General features: G+C 58.1%; 1 protein-coding gene across 1 annotated transcript in view; it reads left to right on the top strand.

Moving 5' to 3' along the window:
- grik5 (glutamate receptor, ionotropic, kainate 5) overlaps positions 1–16,212 on the top strand; it is a 164,186-nt gene that overhangs the window by 72,442 nt on the left and 75,532 nt on the right. Inside the window, exon 8 of the mRNA XM_087980816.1 lies at positions 15,692–15,796. Within this exon, the coding sequence (XP_087836942.1) occupies positions 15,692–15,796 (105 nt within the window). The remainder of the gene's footprint in view (positions 1–15,691; positions 15,797–16,212) is intronic.

The raw sequence follows: 16,212 nt of genomic DNA, 5'->3' as shown, positions 1-16,212 counted from the left end.
CTACACAGAGTGTTCCCCACGAGTCCCTGTCTCTTCAAATGCAGGTTAGTTCACTCCCTCAGAACAACTTTTCCCCACCCTCAGGGTAGACTGACCGGCCTGTAACTTCCTGAGTTATCCCCTGTTCCCTGCTTCAGGATGAGGGCAATGGCGAGAGTTAAGGTTAGAATTAGTGTTAGGGTTAGGGTCAGGGTTATGGTCAGGGTTAGGGTCAGGGTCAGGGTCAGGGTTAGTGTCAGGGTTAAGGTCAGGGTTAGGTTTAGGGTTAGATTTAGGGTTAGGGTCAGGGTTAGGGTGAGGGTTAGGGTCAGGTGAGGGTTAGGGTGAGGGTCAGGGTTAAGTTTAGGGCCAGGGCCAGGGTCAGGGTTAGGGTGAGGGTCAGGGTTAGGGTCAGAATTAGGGTTAGGATGAGGGACAGGGTTAGGGTGAGGGTCAGGGTGAGGGTCAGGGTTAGGGTCAAGGTTAGGGTTAGGGTCAGGGTTAGGGTCAGGGTCAGGGTTATGAATAGGGTTAGTATCAGGGTAAGCATTAGGGTCAGGAATAGTGTCAGGGATAGGGTCAGGGTTAGGGTCAGGATTAGGGTCAGGGTCAGGGTTATGGTCAGGGTCGGGGTTAGGGTTAAGTCTAGGGCTAGGGTTAGGGTCAGGGTCACGGTCAGGGTTAGGGTCAGGATTAGGGTAAGGGTCAGGGTTAGGGCCAGGGTTGGGGTCAGGATCATGGTGAGGGTTAGGGTTAGGGTTAGGGTCAGGGATAGGGTTAGGGTCAGTGTTAGGGTCAGGGTTAGGGTCAGGGTTATGGTCAGGGTTATGGTCAGGGTCAGTGTTAGGGTTAGGACTAGGGCTAGGGTTAGGGTCAGGGTTAGGGTCAGGATTAGGTTTAGGGTCAGGGTTGGGGTCAGGATCATGGTGAGGGTTAGGGTTAGGGTCAGGGTTAGGGTCAGGGTTAGCGTTAGGGTCAGGGTTAGCGTTACAGCCAGGGTTAGGGTCAGGGTTAGTGTTAGTGTCAGGGTTAGGGTCAGGATTAGGGTTAGGGTCATGATCATGGTGAGGGTCAGGGCCAGGGTCAGGGTCAGGGTTAGGGTTACCGTTAGGATCAGGGTCAGGGTTAGGGTCAGGGTTAGCATTAGGGCCAGGGCTAGGGTCAGTGTTAGGGTTAGCGTTAGGGTCAGAGTGAGTGTCAGGGTCAGGGTTAGGGTTAGGGTCAGGGATAGAGTTAGGGTTAGGGTTAGGCTTAGAGTTAGGGTCTGGGGGAGGGTCAGGGTCAGAGTGAGTGTCAGGGTCAGGGTTAGGGTTAGGGTCAGGGATAGAGTTAGGGTTAGTGTTAGGGTCTGGGGGAGGGTTAGTTGGAGGGTCAGGGTTAGGGTGGTTGTGGGTCAGGGTCAGGGTTAGGGTCAGGGACTGGGTTAGTGTCAGGGTTAGGGTTAGTGTCAACTGCGATAGGGTTAGGGTTAGGGCCAGGGTTAGGTTTAGGGTTAGGGTCAGGGTGAGGGTGAGGGTTAGGGTCAGGGTTAGGGTCAGGGTTAGGGGTTAGGATCAGGGTTATGGTCAGGGTCAGTGGTAGGGTTAGGGGCTAGGGTTAGGTGTCGGGCTAGGGTCAGGGTCATGGTTAGGATCAGGGTTAGGGTTAGGTCAGGTTTAGGTTCAGGGTCAGGGATAGGGTTAGGCTCAGGGTTAGTGTTAGGGTTAGGGTTTGGTCTAGGGCTAGGGTTAGTGTCAGGGTCAGGTCAGGGTTAGGGTCAGGATTAGGGGTTAGGGTCAGGGTTATGGTCAGGGTCAGTGGTAGGGTTAGAGGTTAGGATTAGGTGTCGGGCTAGGGTCAGGGTCATGGTTAGGATCAGGATTAGGGTCAGGGTTAAGGTTAGGGTCAGGGTTAGGGCCAGGGTTGGGATCAGGATCATGGTGAGTGTTAGGGTTAGGGTCAGGGTCAGGGTAAGGGTCAGAGTTAGGGTTAGGGTCAGGTTTAGGGTCAGGGTTAGGGTTAAGTCAGGGTTAGGTTCAGGGTCAGGGATAGGGTTAGGGTCAGGGTTATGGTCAGGGTCAGTGTTAGGGGTAGGGTTAGGTCTAGGACTAGGGATAGTGTCAGGGTCAGGTCAGGGTTAGGGTCAGGATTAGGGTTAGGGTCAGGGTTGAGTTCAGGATCATGGTGAGGGTTAGGGTCAGGGATAGGGTTAGGCTCAGGGTTAGGGTCAGGGTCAGGGTTAGGGTCAGGGTCAGGGTTAGGGTTAGAGTCAGGGTTAGGGTCAGGGTTAGGATCATGGTCAGGTTTAGGGTCAGGGACAGCGTTAGGGTCAGGGTTAGCGTTAGGGTCAGGGTTAGGGTCAGGGATAGGGTCAGTGTTAGGGTCAGGGTCAGGCTTAGGGTTAGGGTCAGGGTCAGGGTGAGTGTCAGTGTCAGGGTTAGGGTTAGGTCAGGGTCCGGTAAGGGTTAGGGTCCGGGGGAGGGTCAGTTGGAGGGTCCGGGTTAGGGTCAAGGTCAGGGTTAGGGTCAGGGTCAGGGTTAGTGTCAGGTTTAGGTTTAGGGTTAGGGTTAGTGTTAGGGTCAGCGTTATGATTAGGGTTAGGGTCAGGGTCAGGGTTAGGGTTAGGCTTAGGGTCATGGTTAGGGTCAGGGTTATGATTAGGGTTAGGGTTAGGGTCAGGGTTAGGTTCAGGGATACGGTCAGGGTCAGGGATAGGGTTAGGGTCAGGGATAGGGTTAGGGTCAGGGATAGGGCCACGGTCATGGTTAGGGTCAGGGTTAGGGTTAGGGTCAGGGATAGGGTCAGGGTTAGGATCAGGGATAGGGTCAGGGTAATGAATAGGGTCAGGTTTAGGGTTAGGGTCAGGGTCAGTGTTAGGGTCAGGAATATGGTCAGGGTTAGGGTTAGGGTCAGGGATAGGGTCAGTGTTAGGGTCAGGGTTAGGTTTAGGTTCAGGGTCATGGATAGGGTCAGTGTTAGGGTCAGGGTTAGGGTCAGGGTCAGGTTTAGGGTTAGGTTTAGGGCTAGTGTCAAGGTTAGGGTTAGGGTCAGGGTTAGGGTTAGCGTTAGGGTTAGGGTCAGGGTTAGGATCAGGGTCAGGGCTATGGTCAGGGTTAGCGTTAGGGTCAGGGTTAGGGTCAGGGTTAAGGTCAGGGTTAGGGTCGGGTATAGGGTCAGTGTTAGGGTCAGGGATAGGGTCAGTGTTAGAGTCAGGGAAACGGTCAGGGTTAGGGTCAGGTTTAGTGTCAGGGTCAGGGTGAGTGTCAGGGTCAGTGTTAGGGTTAGTGTCAGGTAGAGGCTTAGGGTTAGGGTCAGGGTCCAGGTAAGGGTTAGGGTCAGAGTGAGGGTTAGGGTTTGGGGAATGTCAGGGTTAGGGTCAGAGTTAGGCTGGGGGGAGGGTCAGGCTTAGGTTCAGGGTTAGGGTCAGGGTTAGGATTGGGTCAGGGTTAGGGTTAGGGTTAGGGTCAGGGATTGGGTTAGGGTTAGCGCCAGGGTCAGGGTCAGGGTTAGAGTTAGGGCCAGGGTCAGGGTTAGGGTGAGGGACAGGGTTAGGGTGAGGGTCAGGGTTAGGCTTAGGGTCAGGGTTAGGATCAGGGTTGGGGTCAGGGCTAGGTTTAAGGTTAGGGTCAGGGTGGGATCAGGGATAGGGTCAGGTTTAGGTTCAGGGTCAGGGTTAGGGTCAGGGTCAGGGATAGGATCAGGATTAGGGTCAGGGTTAGGGTCAGGGTTAGGGCTAGGGTCAGGGTGAGGGTTAGGGACAGGGGAGGGTCAGGGCCAAGGTTAGGTTTAGGGATAGGGTCAGGTTTAGGGTTCGGATTAGGGTCAGGATTAGGGTCAGGGTTAGGGCTAGGGTCAGGGTTAGGAACAGGGGAGGATCAGGGCAAGGGTTAGGGTCAGGGTTAGGTTTAGGGTTACGGATTAGGGTCAGGATTAGGGTCAGGGACAGGGTTAGGGTCAGGGTCAGGGTTAGGGTCAGGGTCAAGGTTAGGGTCAGGGTTAGATTCAGGGTCAGTGTTAGGGTTAGATGTTAGGGTTAGGTTTAGGGCTATGGTTAGGGTTAGGGTTAGGATCAGGGTTAGGGTTAGGGTGGTTAGGGTCACGGTTGGGGTCAGGGTCAGTGTGAGGGTTAGGGTCAGGGTTAGTGTCAGGGTCAGGGTTAGGGTCAGAGTCAGGGTTAGGGTTAGAGGTTAGGGTTAGGTTTAGGGCTATGGTCAGGGTCAGGGTCAGAGTTTGGGTTAGGGTGGTTAGGGTCAGGGTTAGGGTCAGGGTTAGGGTCAGGGTCAAGGTTAGGGTCAGGGTTGGGGTCAGGGTCAGTGTGAGGGTTTGGGTGAGGGTTGGGGTCAGGGTCAGGGGTAGGATCAGTGTTAGGTTCGGGGTTAGAGGTTAGGGTTAAGTTTAGGGATAGGGTCAGGGTTAGAGTCAGAGTCAGGGTTAGGTTCAGGGTTAGGTTTAGGGTCTGGGTTAGCGTTAGGGTCAAGGCCAGGGTTAGGGTTGGGATCAGGGATAGGGTCAGGTTTAGGGTCAGGGTCAGCGTCAGGTTCAGGGTTAGGATCAGGGTTAGGGTTGGGGTTAGGGTCAGGGTTAGGGTCAGCTTCAGGATGAGGGTTAGGGTAGGGTTAGGGTCAGGGGAGGGTCATGGTTAGGTTTAGGTTTAGGGTCAGGGTTAGGTTTAGGGTTGGGGTTAGGGTCAGGGTTAGGATCAGGGTCAGGGTTAGGTGTTTGGGTCAGGGTTAGGGTCAGGGTCAAGGTTATGGTCAGGGTCCGTGTTAGGGTCAGAGTCAGGGTTAGTGTCAGAGTCAGGGTTAGGGTCAGGGATTGAGTTAGGGTGGTTAGGGTCAAGGTTAGGGTCAAGTTCAGGCTCAGGGTTAGGGTCAGGCTCAGCGTTAGGGTCAGGGTGAGGGCTAGGGACAGGGTTAGGGCCAGGGTTAGGGTCAGGGTCAGGGTCAGGGTGAGGGTTAGGAACAGGGGAGGTTCAGGGCAAGGGTTAGGTTTAGGGTTAGGGTCAGGGTTAGGTTTAGGGTTCGGATTAGGGTCAGGGTTAGATTTAGGGTTCGGATTAGGGTCAGGGATAGGGTTAGGGTTAGGGTTAGGTTTAGGGTTCGGATTAGGGTCAGGGACAGGGTTAGGGTCAGGGTCAGGGTTAGGGTCAGGGTCAAGGTTAGGGTCAGGGTTAGATTCAGGGTCAGTGTTAGGGTTAGATGTTAGGGTTAGGTTTAGGGTTAGGGTTAGGATCAGGGTTAGGGTTAGGGTGGTTAGGGTCAGGGTTAGTGTCAGTGTCAGGGTTAGGGTCAGAGTCAGGGTTAGGGTTAGAGGTTAGGGTTAGGTTTAGGGCTATGGTCAGGGTCAGGGTCAGAGTTTGGGTTAGGGTGGTTAGGGTCAGGGTTAGGGTCAGGCTCAGGGTTAGGATCAGGCTCAGGGTTAGGGTTAGGGTCAGGGTCAAGGTTAGGGTCACGGTTGGGATCAGGGTCAGTGTGAGGGTTTGGGTGAGGGTTGGGGTCCGGGTCAGGGGTAGGATCAGTGTTAGGTTCAGGGTTAGGGGTTAGGGTTAATTTTAGGGATAGGGTCAGGGTCAGGGTTAGAGTCAGAGTCCGGGTTAGGTTCAGGGTTAGGTTTAAGGTCTGGATTAGGGTTAGGGTCAAGGCCAGGGTTAGGGTTGGGATCAGGGATAGGGTCAGGTTTAGGGTCAGGGTCAGGGTTAGGGTTAGGGTCAGGTTCAGGGTTAGGATCAGGGTTAGGGTCTGGGATAGGGTCAGGGTTAGGGTCAGCTTCAGGATGAGGGTTAGGGTAGGGTTAGGGTCAGGGGAGGGTCATGTTTAGGTTTAGGGTCAGGGTTAGGTTTAGGGTTGGGGTTAGGGTCAGGGTTAGGGTCAGGGTCAGGATGAGGGTTAGGGTAGGGTTAGGGTCAGGGGAGGGTCATGGTTAGGTTTAGGGTCAGGGTTAGGTTTAGGATTGGGGTTAGGGTCAGGGTTAGGGTCAGGGTCAAGGTTATGGTCAGGGTCCGTGTTAGGGTCAGAGTCAGGGTCAGGGTCAGGGTTTGAGTTAGGGTGGTTAGGGTCAAGGTTAGGGTCAAGTTCAGGCTCAGGGTTAGGATCAGGCTCATGGTTAGGGTCAGGCTCAGCGTTAGGGTCAGGGTGAGGGCTAGGGACAGGGATAGGGCCAGGGTTAGGGTCAGGGTCAGGGTCAGGGTGAGGGTTAGGAACAGGGGAGGATCAGGGCCAGGGTTAGGTTTAGGGTTAGGGTCAGGGTTAGGTTTAGGGTTAGAGGTTAGGGTTAGGTTTAGGGCTATAGTCAGGGTCAGGGTCAGAGTTTGGGTTAGGGTGGTTAGGGTCAGGGTTAGGGTCAGGCTCAGGGTTAGGATCAGGCTCAGCGTTAGGGTCAGGGTTAGGGTCAGGGTCAAGGTAGGGTCAGGGTCAGTGTGAGGGTTTGGGTGAGGGATGGGGTCAGGGTCAGGGGTAGGATCTGTGTTAGGTTTAGGGATAGGTCAGGGTCAGGGTTAGAGTCAGAGTCAGGGATAGCTGCAGGGTTAGGTTTAGGGTCTGGGTTAGGGTCAAGGTCAGGGTTAGGGTTGGGATCAGGGATAGGGTCAGGTTTAGGGTCAGGGTTAGGGTCAGGGTTAGGGTCAGGTTCAGGGTTAGGGTCAGGGTTAGGGTCCGGGATAGGGTCAGGTTTAGGGTCAGGTTCAGGATGAGGGTTAGGGTCAGGGTAGGGTCATGGTTAGGTTTAGGGTCAGGGTTAGGTTTAGGGTTGGGGTTAGGGTCAGGGTTAGGGTCAGGGTTAGGTGTTCGGGTCAGGGTTAGGGTCAGGGTCAAGGTTATGGTCAGGGTCCGTGTTAGGGTCAGAGTCAGGGTTAGTGTCAGAGTCAGGGTCAGGGTCAGGGTTTGAGTTAGGGTGGTTAGGGTCAAGTTCAGGCTCAGGTTTAGGATCAGGCTCAGGGTTAGGATCAGGCTCAGGGTTAGGGTCAGGCTCAGCGTTAGGGTCAGGGTGAGGGTAAGGGTCTGGGTTAGGGTTAGGGTTAGGGTTAGGATCAGGGTTAGGGTTAGGGTAAGGGTAAGGGTCAGGGTTAGGGTCATAGTTAGGGGTTAGGGTTAGGATCAGGGTTAGGGTAAGGGTTAGGGTTAGGGTTAGGGTCTGGGTTAGGGTCAAGGTCAGGGTTAGGATTGGGATCAGGGATAGGATCAGGGTCAGGGTTAGGGTCAGGTTCAGGGTTAGGGTCAGTGTTAGAGTCAGGGTTAGGGTCCGGGTCAGGGTCAGGATGAGGGTTAGGGTAGGGTTTGTGTCGGGGGAGCGTCATGGTTAGGGTTAGGGTTAGGGTCAGGGTCTGGGTTAGGGTTAGGGTTAGGGTTAGGGTTAGGGTTAGGGATAGGGTTAGGGTTAGGGTTTGGGTTAGTGTCAGGGTATGGGTTAGGGTCAGGGTTAGGGTTAGGGATAGGGTTAGGGTCAGGGTCTGGGTTAGGGTTAGGGTCAAGGTCAGGGTCAAAGTTAGGTGTTAGGGACAGGGTATGGGTTAGGGTTAGGGTCAGGGTCAGGGTTAGGATCTAAGTTAGGTGTTAGGGTCAGGGTATGGGTGAGGGTTAAGGTTAGGGTCAAGGTCAGGGTTAGGATTGGGATAGGATCAGGGTTAGGGTCCGGGTTAGGGTTAGTGTTAGTGTTATGGATAGGGTCAGTGTTAGGGTCAGGTTCAGGATGAGGGTTAGGGTAGGGTTTGGGTCGGGGGAGGGTCAGAGTTAGGTTTTGGGTTGGGGTTAGGGTCAGGGTTAGGGTCAGGGTCAGGGTTAGGGTCAGGGTCAAGGTAGGGTCAAAGTTAGGTGTTAGGGTCAGGGTATGGGTCAGGGTCAGGGTTAGGGTCAGGGTCCGTGTTAGGGTCAGAGTCAGGGTTAGGGTCAGGGTTAGAGTTAGGGTGGTTAGGGTCAAGGTTAGGGTCAGGGTCAGGCTCCGGGTTAGGATTAGGGTCAGGGTCAGGGTTAGGGTCAAAGTTAGGTGTTAGGGTCAGGGTATGGGTTAGGGTTAGGGATAGGTTTAGTGTCAGGTTTAGGGTCAGGGTCAGGGTTAGGGTCAGGGTCCGTGTTAGGGTCAGAGTCAGGGTTAGGGTCAGGGTTTGAGTTAGGGTGGTTAGGGTCAAGGGTTAGGGTCAGGGTTAGGGTCAAGGTTAGGGTCAGGGTCAGGGTCAGGCTCCGGGTTAGGGTTAGGGTGGTTAGGGTCAAGGGTTAGGGTCAGGGTTAGGGTCAAGGTTAGGGTCAGGGTCAGGCTCCGGGTTAGGGTCAGGGTGGTTAGGGTTAGGGTTAGGGTTAGAGTTAGGGTCAGGGTGGTTAGGGTCTGGGTTAGGGTCAGGGTTCGGGTTAGGGTCAGGATTAGGGTCAGGATTAGGGTCAGGGTCAGGGTCAGGGTTAGGGTTAGAGTTAGGGTCAGGGTGGTTAGGGTTAGGGTCTGGGTTAGGGTCAGGGTTCGGGTTAGGGTCAGGGTCAGGGTCAGGGTTAGGGTCACGGTCAAGGTCAGGGTTAGTGTTAGGGTTAGGTTTGGGTTAAGGATAGGGTTAGGGTTAGGATCAGGGTTAGGATCAGGGTAAGCGTTAGGGTTAGCATCAAGGTCAGGGTCAGGGTTTGGGTCAGGGTCACCTGCGATAGGGTTAGGGTTAGGGTGGTTGGGTTAGCGTTAGGGTCAGGGTCAGTTTTAGGGTTAGAGTTAGGGTCAGGGTCAGGGATAGGCTCAGGGATAAGGTCAGGGTCAGGATTAGGGTTAGGGTCAGGGTTCGGGTTAGGTTTAGGGTTAGGGTCAGGGTTAGGGTCAGGGTTAGGGTCACGGTCAAGGTCAGGGTTAGTGTTAGGGTTAGGGTTGGGTTAGGGATAGGATTAGGTTTAGGATCAGGGTTAGGATCAGGGTAAGCGTTAGGGTTAGCATCAAGGTCAGGGTCAGGGTTAGGGTCAGGGTCGCCTGCGATAGGGTTAGGGTTAGGGTGAGGGTGGTTGGGTTAGGGTTAGGGTCAGGTTAGGTTTAGGGTTAGAGTTAGGGTCAGGGTCAGGGATAGGGTCAGGGATATGGTCAGGGTCAGGATTAGGGTTAGGGTCAGGGTTCGGGTTAGGTTTAGGGTTAGGGTCAGGGTTAGGGTCAGGGTCAGGGTTAGGGTCACGGTCAAGGTCAGGGTTAGTGTTAGGGTTTGGGTTAGGGATAGGGTTAGGGTTAGGTTTAGGATCAGGGTTAGGATCAGGGTAAGCGTTAGGGTTAGCATCAAGGTCAGAGTCAGGGTTAGGGTCAGGGTCGCCTGCGATAGGGTTAGGGTTAGGGTCAGGGTTAATGCCAGGGTGAGGGTGAGGTTTAGGGTTAAGGTTAGGCGTGAGGGTGAGGGTAAGGGTGAGGGTTAGCTGCGATAGGGTTAGGGTTAGGTTTAGAGTGAGGGTAGTTGGGTTAGGGTTAGGGTCAGGATCAGTGTTAGGGTTGGGGTCAGGGTGAGGGATAGGGTTAGGGTTAAGGATAGGCGTGTGGGTGAGGGTGAGGGTTAGTGGTGAGGGTGAGGGTTAGGGTGAGGGTGAGTGTGTGGGTTAGATGTGGGGGTGAGGGTGATGGTTAGGGTGAGGGTGAACGTTAGGGGTGAGGGTGAGGGTGAGGGTTAGGGGTGAGAATGAGGGTGAGGATGAGGGTGAGGGTTAGGGTTGAGGGATGAGGGTGAGGCTGAGGGTTAGGGGTGAGTGTGAGGGTGATGGGGTGAGGGTGAGGGTTAGGATTAAGGTTAGGCGTGAGGGTGAGGATGAGGATTAGGGGTGAGGTTGAGGGTGAGGATGAGGATTAGAGGTGAGGGTGAGGGTGAGGATTAGGGGTGAGTGTGAGGGTGGGGATGAGGGGTGAGGGTTAGTGTTAGGGTGAGGGTGAGAGGTGAGGGTTATGGGTGAGGGTTAGGGTGAGGGTTAGGGGTGAGGGTGAGGGTTAGGGGTGAGGCTGAGGGTTGAGGGTGAGGGTTAGAGTTAGGATTAAGGGTGAGGAGTGGAATTAGGGTTAGGGTTAGGGTTAGGGTTAGGGTTAGGGTTAGGGGTGAGGGTGAGGATTAGGGTTAGGATTAAGGGTGAGGAGTGGAATTAGGGTTAGGGTTAGGGGTGAGGGTGAGGGTTAGGTGAGGGGTGAGGAGTGTGGGTGAGGGTTAGGGGTGAGGGTGAGGGTTAGGTTGAGGGTGCCTTACCCCACTCAGTCCCCTGCCTGTTTCCCCCCTTACCCCACCCTGTCCCCCCCCTTACCCCACCCTGTCCCCCCCCTTACCCCACCCTGTCCCCCCCTTACCCCACCCAGTCCCCTGCCTGTTTCCCCCCTTACCCCACCCTGTCCGCCCCCCTTACCCCACCCTGCCCCCCCCTTACCCCACCCTGTCCCCTGCCTGTTTCCCCCCTTACCCCACCCTGTCCGCCCCCCTTACCCCACCCTGCCCCCCCCTTACCCCACCCTGTCCCCTGGCTGTTTCCCCCCTTACCCCACCCAGTCCCCTGCCTGTTTCCCCCCTTACCCCACCCAGTCCCCTGGCTGTTTCCCCCCTTACCCCACCCAGTCCCCTGGCTGTTTCCCCCCTTACCCCACCCAGTCCCCTGGCTGTTTCCCCCCTTACCCCACCCAGTCCCCTGGCTGTTTCCCCCCTTACCCCACCCAGTCCCCTGCCTGTTTCCCCCCTTACCCCACCCAGTCCCCTGGCTGTTTCCCCCCCTTACCCCACCCAGTCCCCTGGCTGTTTCCCCCCTTACCCCACCCAGTCCCCTGGCTGTTTCCCCCCTTACCCCACCCAGTCCCCTGCCTGTTTCCCCCCTTACCCCACCCTGTCCCCTGCCTGTTTCCCCCCTTACCCCACCCAGTCCCCTGACTGTTTCCCCCCTTACCCCACCCAGTCCCCTGGCTGTTTCCCCCCTTACCCCACCCAGTCCCCTGGCTGTTTCCCCCCTTACCCCACCCAGTCCCCTGCCTGTTTCCCCCCTTACCCCACCCAGTCCCCTGACTGTTTCCCCCCTTACCCCACCCAGTCCCCTGGCTGTTTCCCCATCAGACCATGCTCCCTTGAAACCTCTCACTCTGTGACTATCCCAGTTCATGGTGGGGTCAGTTTAATTCCCAACGGTCACTGTGCTGTCCGCTGTGACTGGCCTGAATTTGTGCCGTTCGGCCTGTGAGGGAGGGAAACCCGTGTTCCCTCTCAGGGATGTGAGCGTGCTTTTTCAGATTTACCTGTCCTTGGGAGGAGCTGTCTCACATGCCCCCCCCCCCCCCCTTCCTGTTATCGAGTCCCTGATCAATACTGTAACACCACGTCCTGTCCTCCCTCCATTAGCCCCTGGGAGACCCTGGGAGACTGAGCTCCACCTCTACCCTCTCCCTCCGAGACGTCAATGCCGTGTTTTCATCCAATTCCTCAACACCTCAGCCTTGTTCAACAAACTTGTCAAACCCCCTTGTGTCTGAGCTGACTCTGGAATGTTCTGCCTTCCTGATGCAGTTCTAATGGTGTCTGCTCACTGTCCTCCCCACCCCCCGTCCAGTTCCCACCAGTGGGACCACCCCCCCCCCCCCTGTGCTGCTGCTCTGCCTGAACATCTACTCCATCTTGTTTTCCCGATCTCCCAGAAATGCCCAGGCCTGTCCCCTGCACATCACAAACCAGCTATTTCCCCAGCCCACTCTCACAGCGAGTATTACCTTTTGGGGCTGGATTTCAATTTTACTTCCCCCTCTCCACTTTCTCTCTCCCCACCCCTCACCTCCCTCCGTCCCCTCTCCCCTTCCCCCGCTCTCACCTCTCTCCATCCTCTCCTCCCCTCCATCCTCCTCTCCCCATCTTCCCCCCCTCTCCCACCTCTCTCCCTCCCCCTCTCCCTCTTCACCCTCTCTCCCCCCCACTCCCTCTTCACCCTCTCTCCCCCCCCCCACTCTGTCCCCCCTCTCTCTACCCCCCTCCCCCCACCCCCCTTTTTTCCCCTTTCTCTCTCTCCCCCCTACTTTCTTCCCCCTCTCTCCCCCTCTCTCCCCCCTCACCCCCTCACCCCCCCATCTGTCTCCACCCTCTCTCTCCCCCTGTCTCTCTCTCACCACCTCTCTCACCCCCTCCATCTCTCTCCCCCCTCTCTCCCCCACTCTCACTCCCCACTCTCTCACTCCCCACTCTCTCTCCCCCCACTCTCTTCCCCCACTCTCTCTCCCCCCTCTCTCTCTCCTCACCTCTCTCTCTCCTCACCTCTCTCTCCCATTCTCTCTCTCCCCTCTCTCTCCCCTTCCCCCCTCTCCCCTTCCCCCCTCTCCCCCCTCTCTCCCCCCTCCCCCCACACCCTCTCTCCCCACCCTCCCCCCTCATCCCCTCTCTCCTCCATCTCTCTCCCCCCTCTCTCCCCACCTCTCTCTCCCCCCACTCTCTCTCACCCCCCACTCTCTCTCCCCCTCTCTCTCCCCCCACTCTCTCTCCCCCTCTCTCTCCCCCTCCCCCCCTCACCCCCTCTCCCCTCACCCCCTCTCTCCCCACGCTTCCCCCCACCCCCTCTCCCCCCGTCTCTCTCCACCCTCCCCCCCACCCCCTCTCCCCCCGTCTCTCTCCACCCTCCCCCCCCACCCCCTCTCCCGCCCGTCTCTCTCCACCCTCCCCCCCACCCCCTCTCCCCCCCGTCTCTCCACTCTCTCTCTCCCCCCCGTCTCTCTCTCCCCCCCGTCTCTCTCTCCCCCCTCACCCCCTCCATCTGTCTCCCTCCCTCTCTCCCCCCTCTCTCTCCCCCCTCTCTCCCCCCCACTCTCTCCCCCCTCTCTCTCCCCCACACTCTCTCCCCCACACTCTCTCCCCCACACTCTCTCCCCCTCTCTCTCTCCCACACTCTCTCTCCCCTCTCTCTCCCCCACATCTCTCTCTCCCCCCTTCTCACCCCCCTCTCTCTCCCCCCCGCCCCCTCTCTCTCTGCCCCCTCTCTGCCCCCTCTCTCTCTCCCGCACTCTCTTCCCCCCTCTCTGTCCCCCTCTCTTCCCCCCTTTCTGTCCCCCTCTCTTCCCCCTCCATCTCTCTCCCCCCTCTCTCGCCCTCCCTCCCCCCTCCCTCTCTCCCCACTCTCTCTCCACCCCTCTCTCCCCCCTCCATCTCTCTCTCCTCCCTCTCTCCCCCCTCTCGCTCTCCCCCTCCCCCCTCACCCCCTCTCTCCTCACCCCCTCTCTCTCTCCCCCTCCCCCCTCACCCCCTCTCTCCCCTCTCCCCCTCTCTCCCCTCTCCCCCCTCAACCCCTCTCCCCCCTCTCTCCCCCACTCTCTCTCCCTTCCTCTCTCACCCCCCTCTCTCTCCTCTCTCTCCCTCTCCCCCCCTGTCTCACCCCCTCTCTCTCCCCCCTCTCCCCCCTCCATCTCTCTCTCCTCCCTCTCTCCCCCTCGCTCTCTCCCTCACCCCCTCTCTCCCCTCTCCCCCCTCTCTCCCCCGTCTCTCTCTCCCCTCCTCTCTCACCCCCCTCTCTCTCCCTCTCCCCCCTCTCTCCCCCCATCTTTCTCCCCCTCTCTCCCCCTCTCTCTACCCCCATCTCTCTCCCACACCTCTGGCCCCCTCTCTGTCTCTCTCTGCCCCCTCTCTCCCCCCTCTCAAATCCCCATCTCTCTCCCTGCCAAACCCCCGTCTCTACTCCCCGCCAAACCCCCGTCTCTACTCCCCCACAAACTCCCGTCTCTCTCCCCCGCTACAAACCCCCGTCTCTCTCCCGCCCCAAACCCCCGACTCTCCCCCGCTACAAACTCCCGTCTCTCTCCCCCCCAAACCTCCGTCTCTCTCCCCCCCAAACCCCCGTCTCTCTTCCCCCCAAACCCCCATCTCTCTCCCCCCAAACCCCCGTCTCTCTCCCCCCCCAAACTCCCGTCTCTCTCCCCCCCAAACCCCCCGTCTCTCTCCCTCCCTAACACCCGTCTCTCTCCCCCCCAAACTCCCGTCTCTCTCCCCCCAAACTCCCGTCTCTCTCCCCCCAAACTCCCGTCTCTCTCCCCCCCAAACCTCTGTCTCTCTCCCCCCCAAACCCCCGTCTCTCTTCCCCCCAAACCCCCATCTCTCTCCCCCCAAACCCCCGTCTCTCTCCCCCCCCAAACTCCCGTCTCTCTCCCCCCCAAACCCCCCGTCTCTCTCCCTCCCTAACACCCGTCTCTCTCCCCCCCAAACTCCCGTCTCTCTCCCCCCAAACTCCCGTCTCTCTCCCCCCAAACTCCCGTCTCTCTCCCCCCCAAACCTCCGTCTCTCTCCCCCCCAAACCCCCGTCTCTCTTCCCCCCAAACCCCCGTCTCTCTTCCCCCCAAACCCCCATCTCTCTCCCCCCAAACTCCCGTCTCTCTCCCCCCAAACTCCCGTCTCTCTCCCCCCCAAACCTCCGTCTCTCTCCCCCCCAAACCCCCGTCTCTCTTCCCCCAAACCCCCGTCTCTCTTCCCCCCAAACCCCCGTCTCTCTTCCCCCCAAACCCCCATCTCTCTCCCCCCAAACTCCCGTCTCTCTCCCCCCAAACTCCCGTCTCTCTCCCCCCAAACTCCCGTCTCTCTCCCCCCCAAACCCCCGTCTCTCTCTCCCTCCCCAACACCCGTCTCTCTCCCCCCCAAACCCCCGTCTCTCTCCCCCCCAACACCCGTCTCTCTCTCCCCCCCAAACCCCCCCGTCTCTCTCCCTCCCACAAATTCCCGTCTCCCCCCATCCCAAACCCCTGTCTCTCCCCCCCCCCCAAACCCTCGTCTCTCTCCCCCCAAACCCTCGTCTCTCTCCCCCCAAACCCTCGTCTCTCTCCCACCCAAACCCCCGTCTCTCCCACCCAAACCCCCGTCTCTCTCCCACCCAAACCCCCGTCTCTCCCACCCCCAAACCCTCGTCTCTCTCCCCCCAAACCCTCATCTCTCTCCCCCCAAACCCCCGTCTCTCTCCCACCCCAAACCCCTGTCTCTCTCCGCCCCCAAACCCCTGTCTCTCCCCCCGCAAACCCTCGTCTCTCTCCCCCCGCAAACCCTCGTCTCTCTCCCCCCCGCAAACCCCCGTCTCTCTCCCCACCCCAAACCCCTGTCTCTCTCCCCCCGCCAAACCCCTGTCTCTCTCCCCCATCAAACCCCTGTCTCTCTCCCCAACAATCCCTGTCTCACTTCCCCTCCCAATCCCTCTCTCTCTCTCCCTCCAAACCCCCATCTCTCTCTCTCCCCCTCCAAACCCCCGTCACTCTCACCGCCCCTCCAAACCCCCGTCTCTCTCTCTCTCCCCCTCCAAACCCCCATCTCTCTCTCTCCCCCTCCAAACCCCCGTCTCTCACACCCCCCCTCCAAACCCCCGCCTCTCTCTCTCTCCCCCTGCAAACCCCCATCTCTCTCTCTCCCCCTCCAAACCCCCGTCTCTCACACCCCCCCTCCAAACCCCCGCCTCTCTCTCTCTCCCCTTCCAAACCCCCATCTCTCTCTCTCTCTCCCTCCAAACCCCGGTCTCTCTCCCCCTCCAAACCCCCGTCTCTCACACCCCCCCTCCAAACCCCCGCCTCTCTCTCTCCCCCTCCAAACCCCCATCTCTCTCTCTCCCCCTCCAAACCCCCGTCTCTCTCACCGCCCCTCCAAACCCCCGTCTCTCTCACCGCCCCTCCAAACCCCCGCCTCTCTCTCTCTCCCTCCAAACCCCCATCTCTCTCTCTCTCTCCCTCCAAACCCCGGTCTCTCTCCCCCTCCAAACCCCCGTCTCTCACACCCCCCCTCCAAACCCCCGCCTCTCTCTCTCTCTCCCTCCAAACCCCGGTCTCTCTCGCCCCCCAGGTTGAGTATGAGGGTCTGACAGGCCGGGTGGAGTTTAACAGTAAGGGCCAGCGGATGAACTACACTCTGAGAATCCTGGAGCAGGACAAGGATGGACACAAACAGGTACGGACTCGCTCCCTCCCTCTGTGTTACAGCTCCCCTCTCTCTCTGACAGTCTCTCTCTCTCTCTCTCTCTGTGTTACAGCTCCCCTCTCTCTCTGACCATCTCTCTCTCTCTGTGTTACAGCTCTCCTCTCTCTCTGACCATCTCTCTCTCTCTGTGTTACAGCTCCTCTCTCTCTCTGACAGTCTCTCTCTCTCTCTCTCTGTGTTACAGCTCCCCTCTCTCTGACCGTCTCTCTCTCTCTCTCTCTCTGTGTTACAGCTCCCCCTCTCTCTGACCATCTCTCTCTATCTCTCTCTGTGTGACAGCTCCCCTCTCTCTGACAGTCTCTCTCTCTCTCTGTGTTACAGCTCCCCTCTCTCTGTGACAGTCTGTCTCTCTCTCTCTCTCTGTGTTACATCTCCCCTCTCTCTGA

This window comes from Chiloscyllium plagiosum, unplaced genomic scaffold, assembly GCF_037043375.1.
Source record: "Chiloscyllium plagiosum isolate Xiang-an unplaced genomic scaffold, Cpla_swu_hap1 HiC_scaffold_38, whole genome shotgun sequence".
In the NCBI taxonomy this organism is placed as follows: domain Eukaryota; kingdom Metazoa; phylum Chordata; class Chondrichthyes; order Orectolobiformes; family Hemiscylliidae; genus Chiloscyllium; species Chiloscyllium plagiosum.
This window is presented reverse-complemented; position numbering and strand designations above follow the sequence as displayed.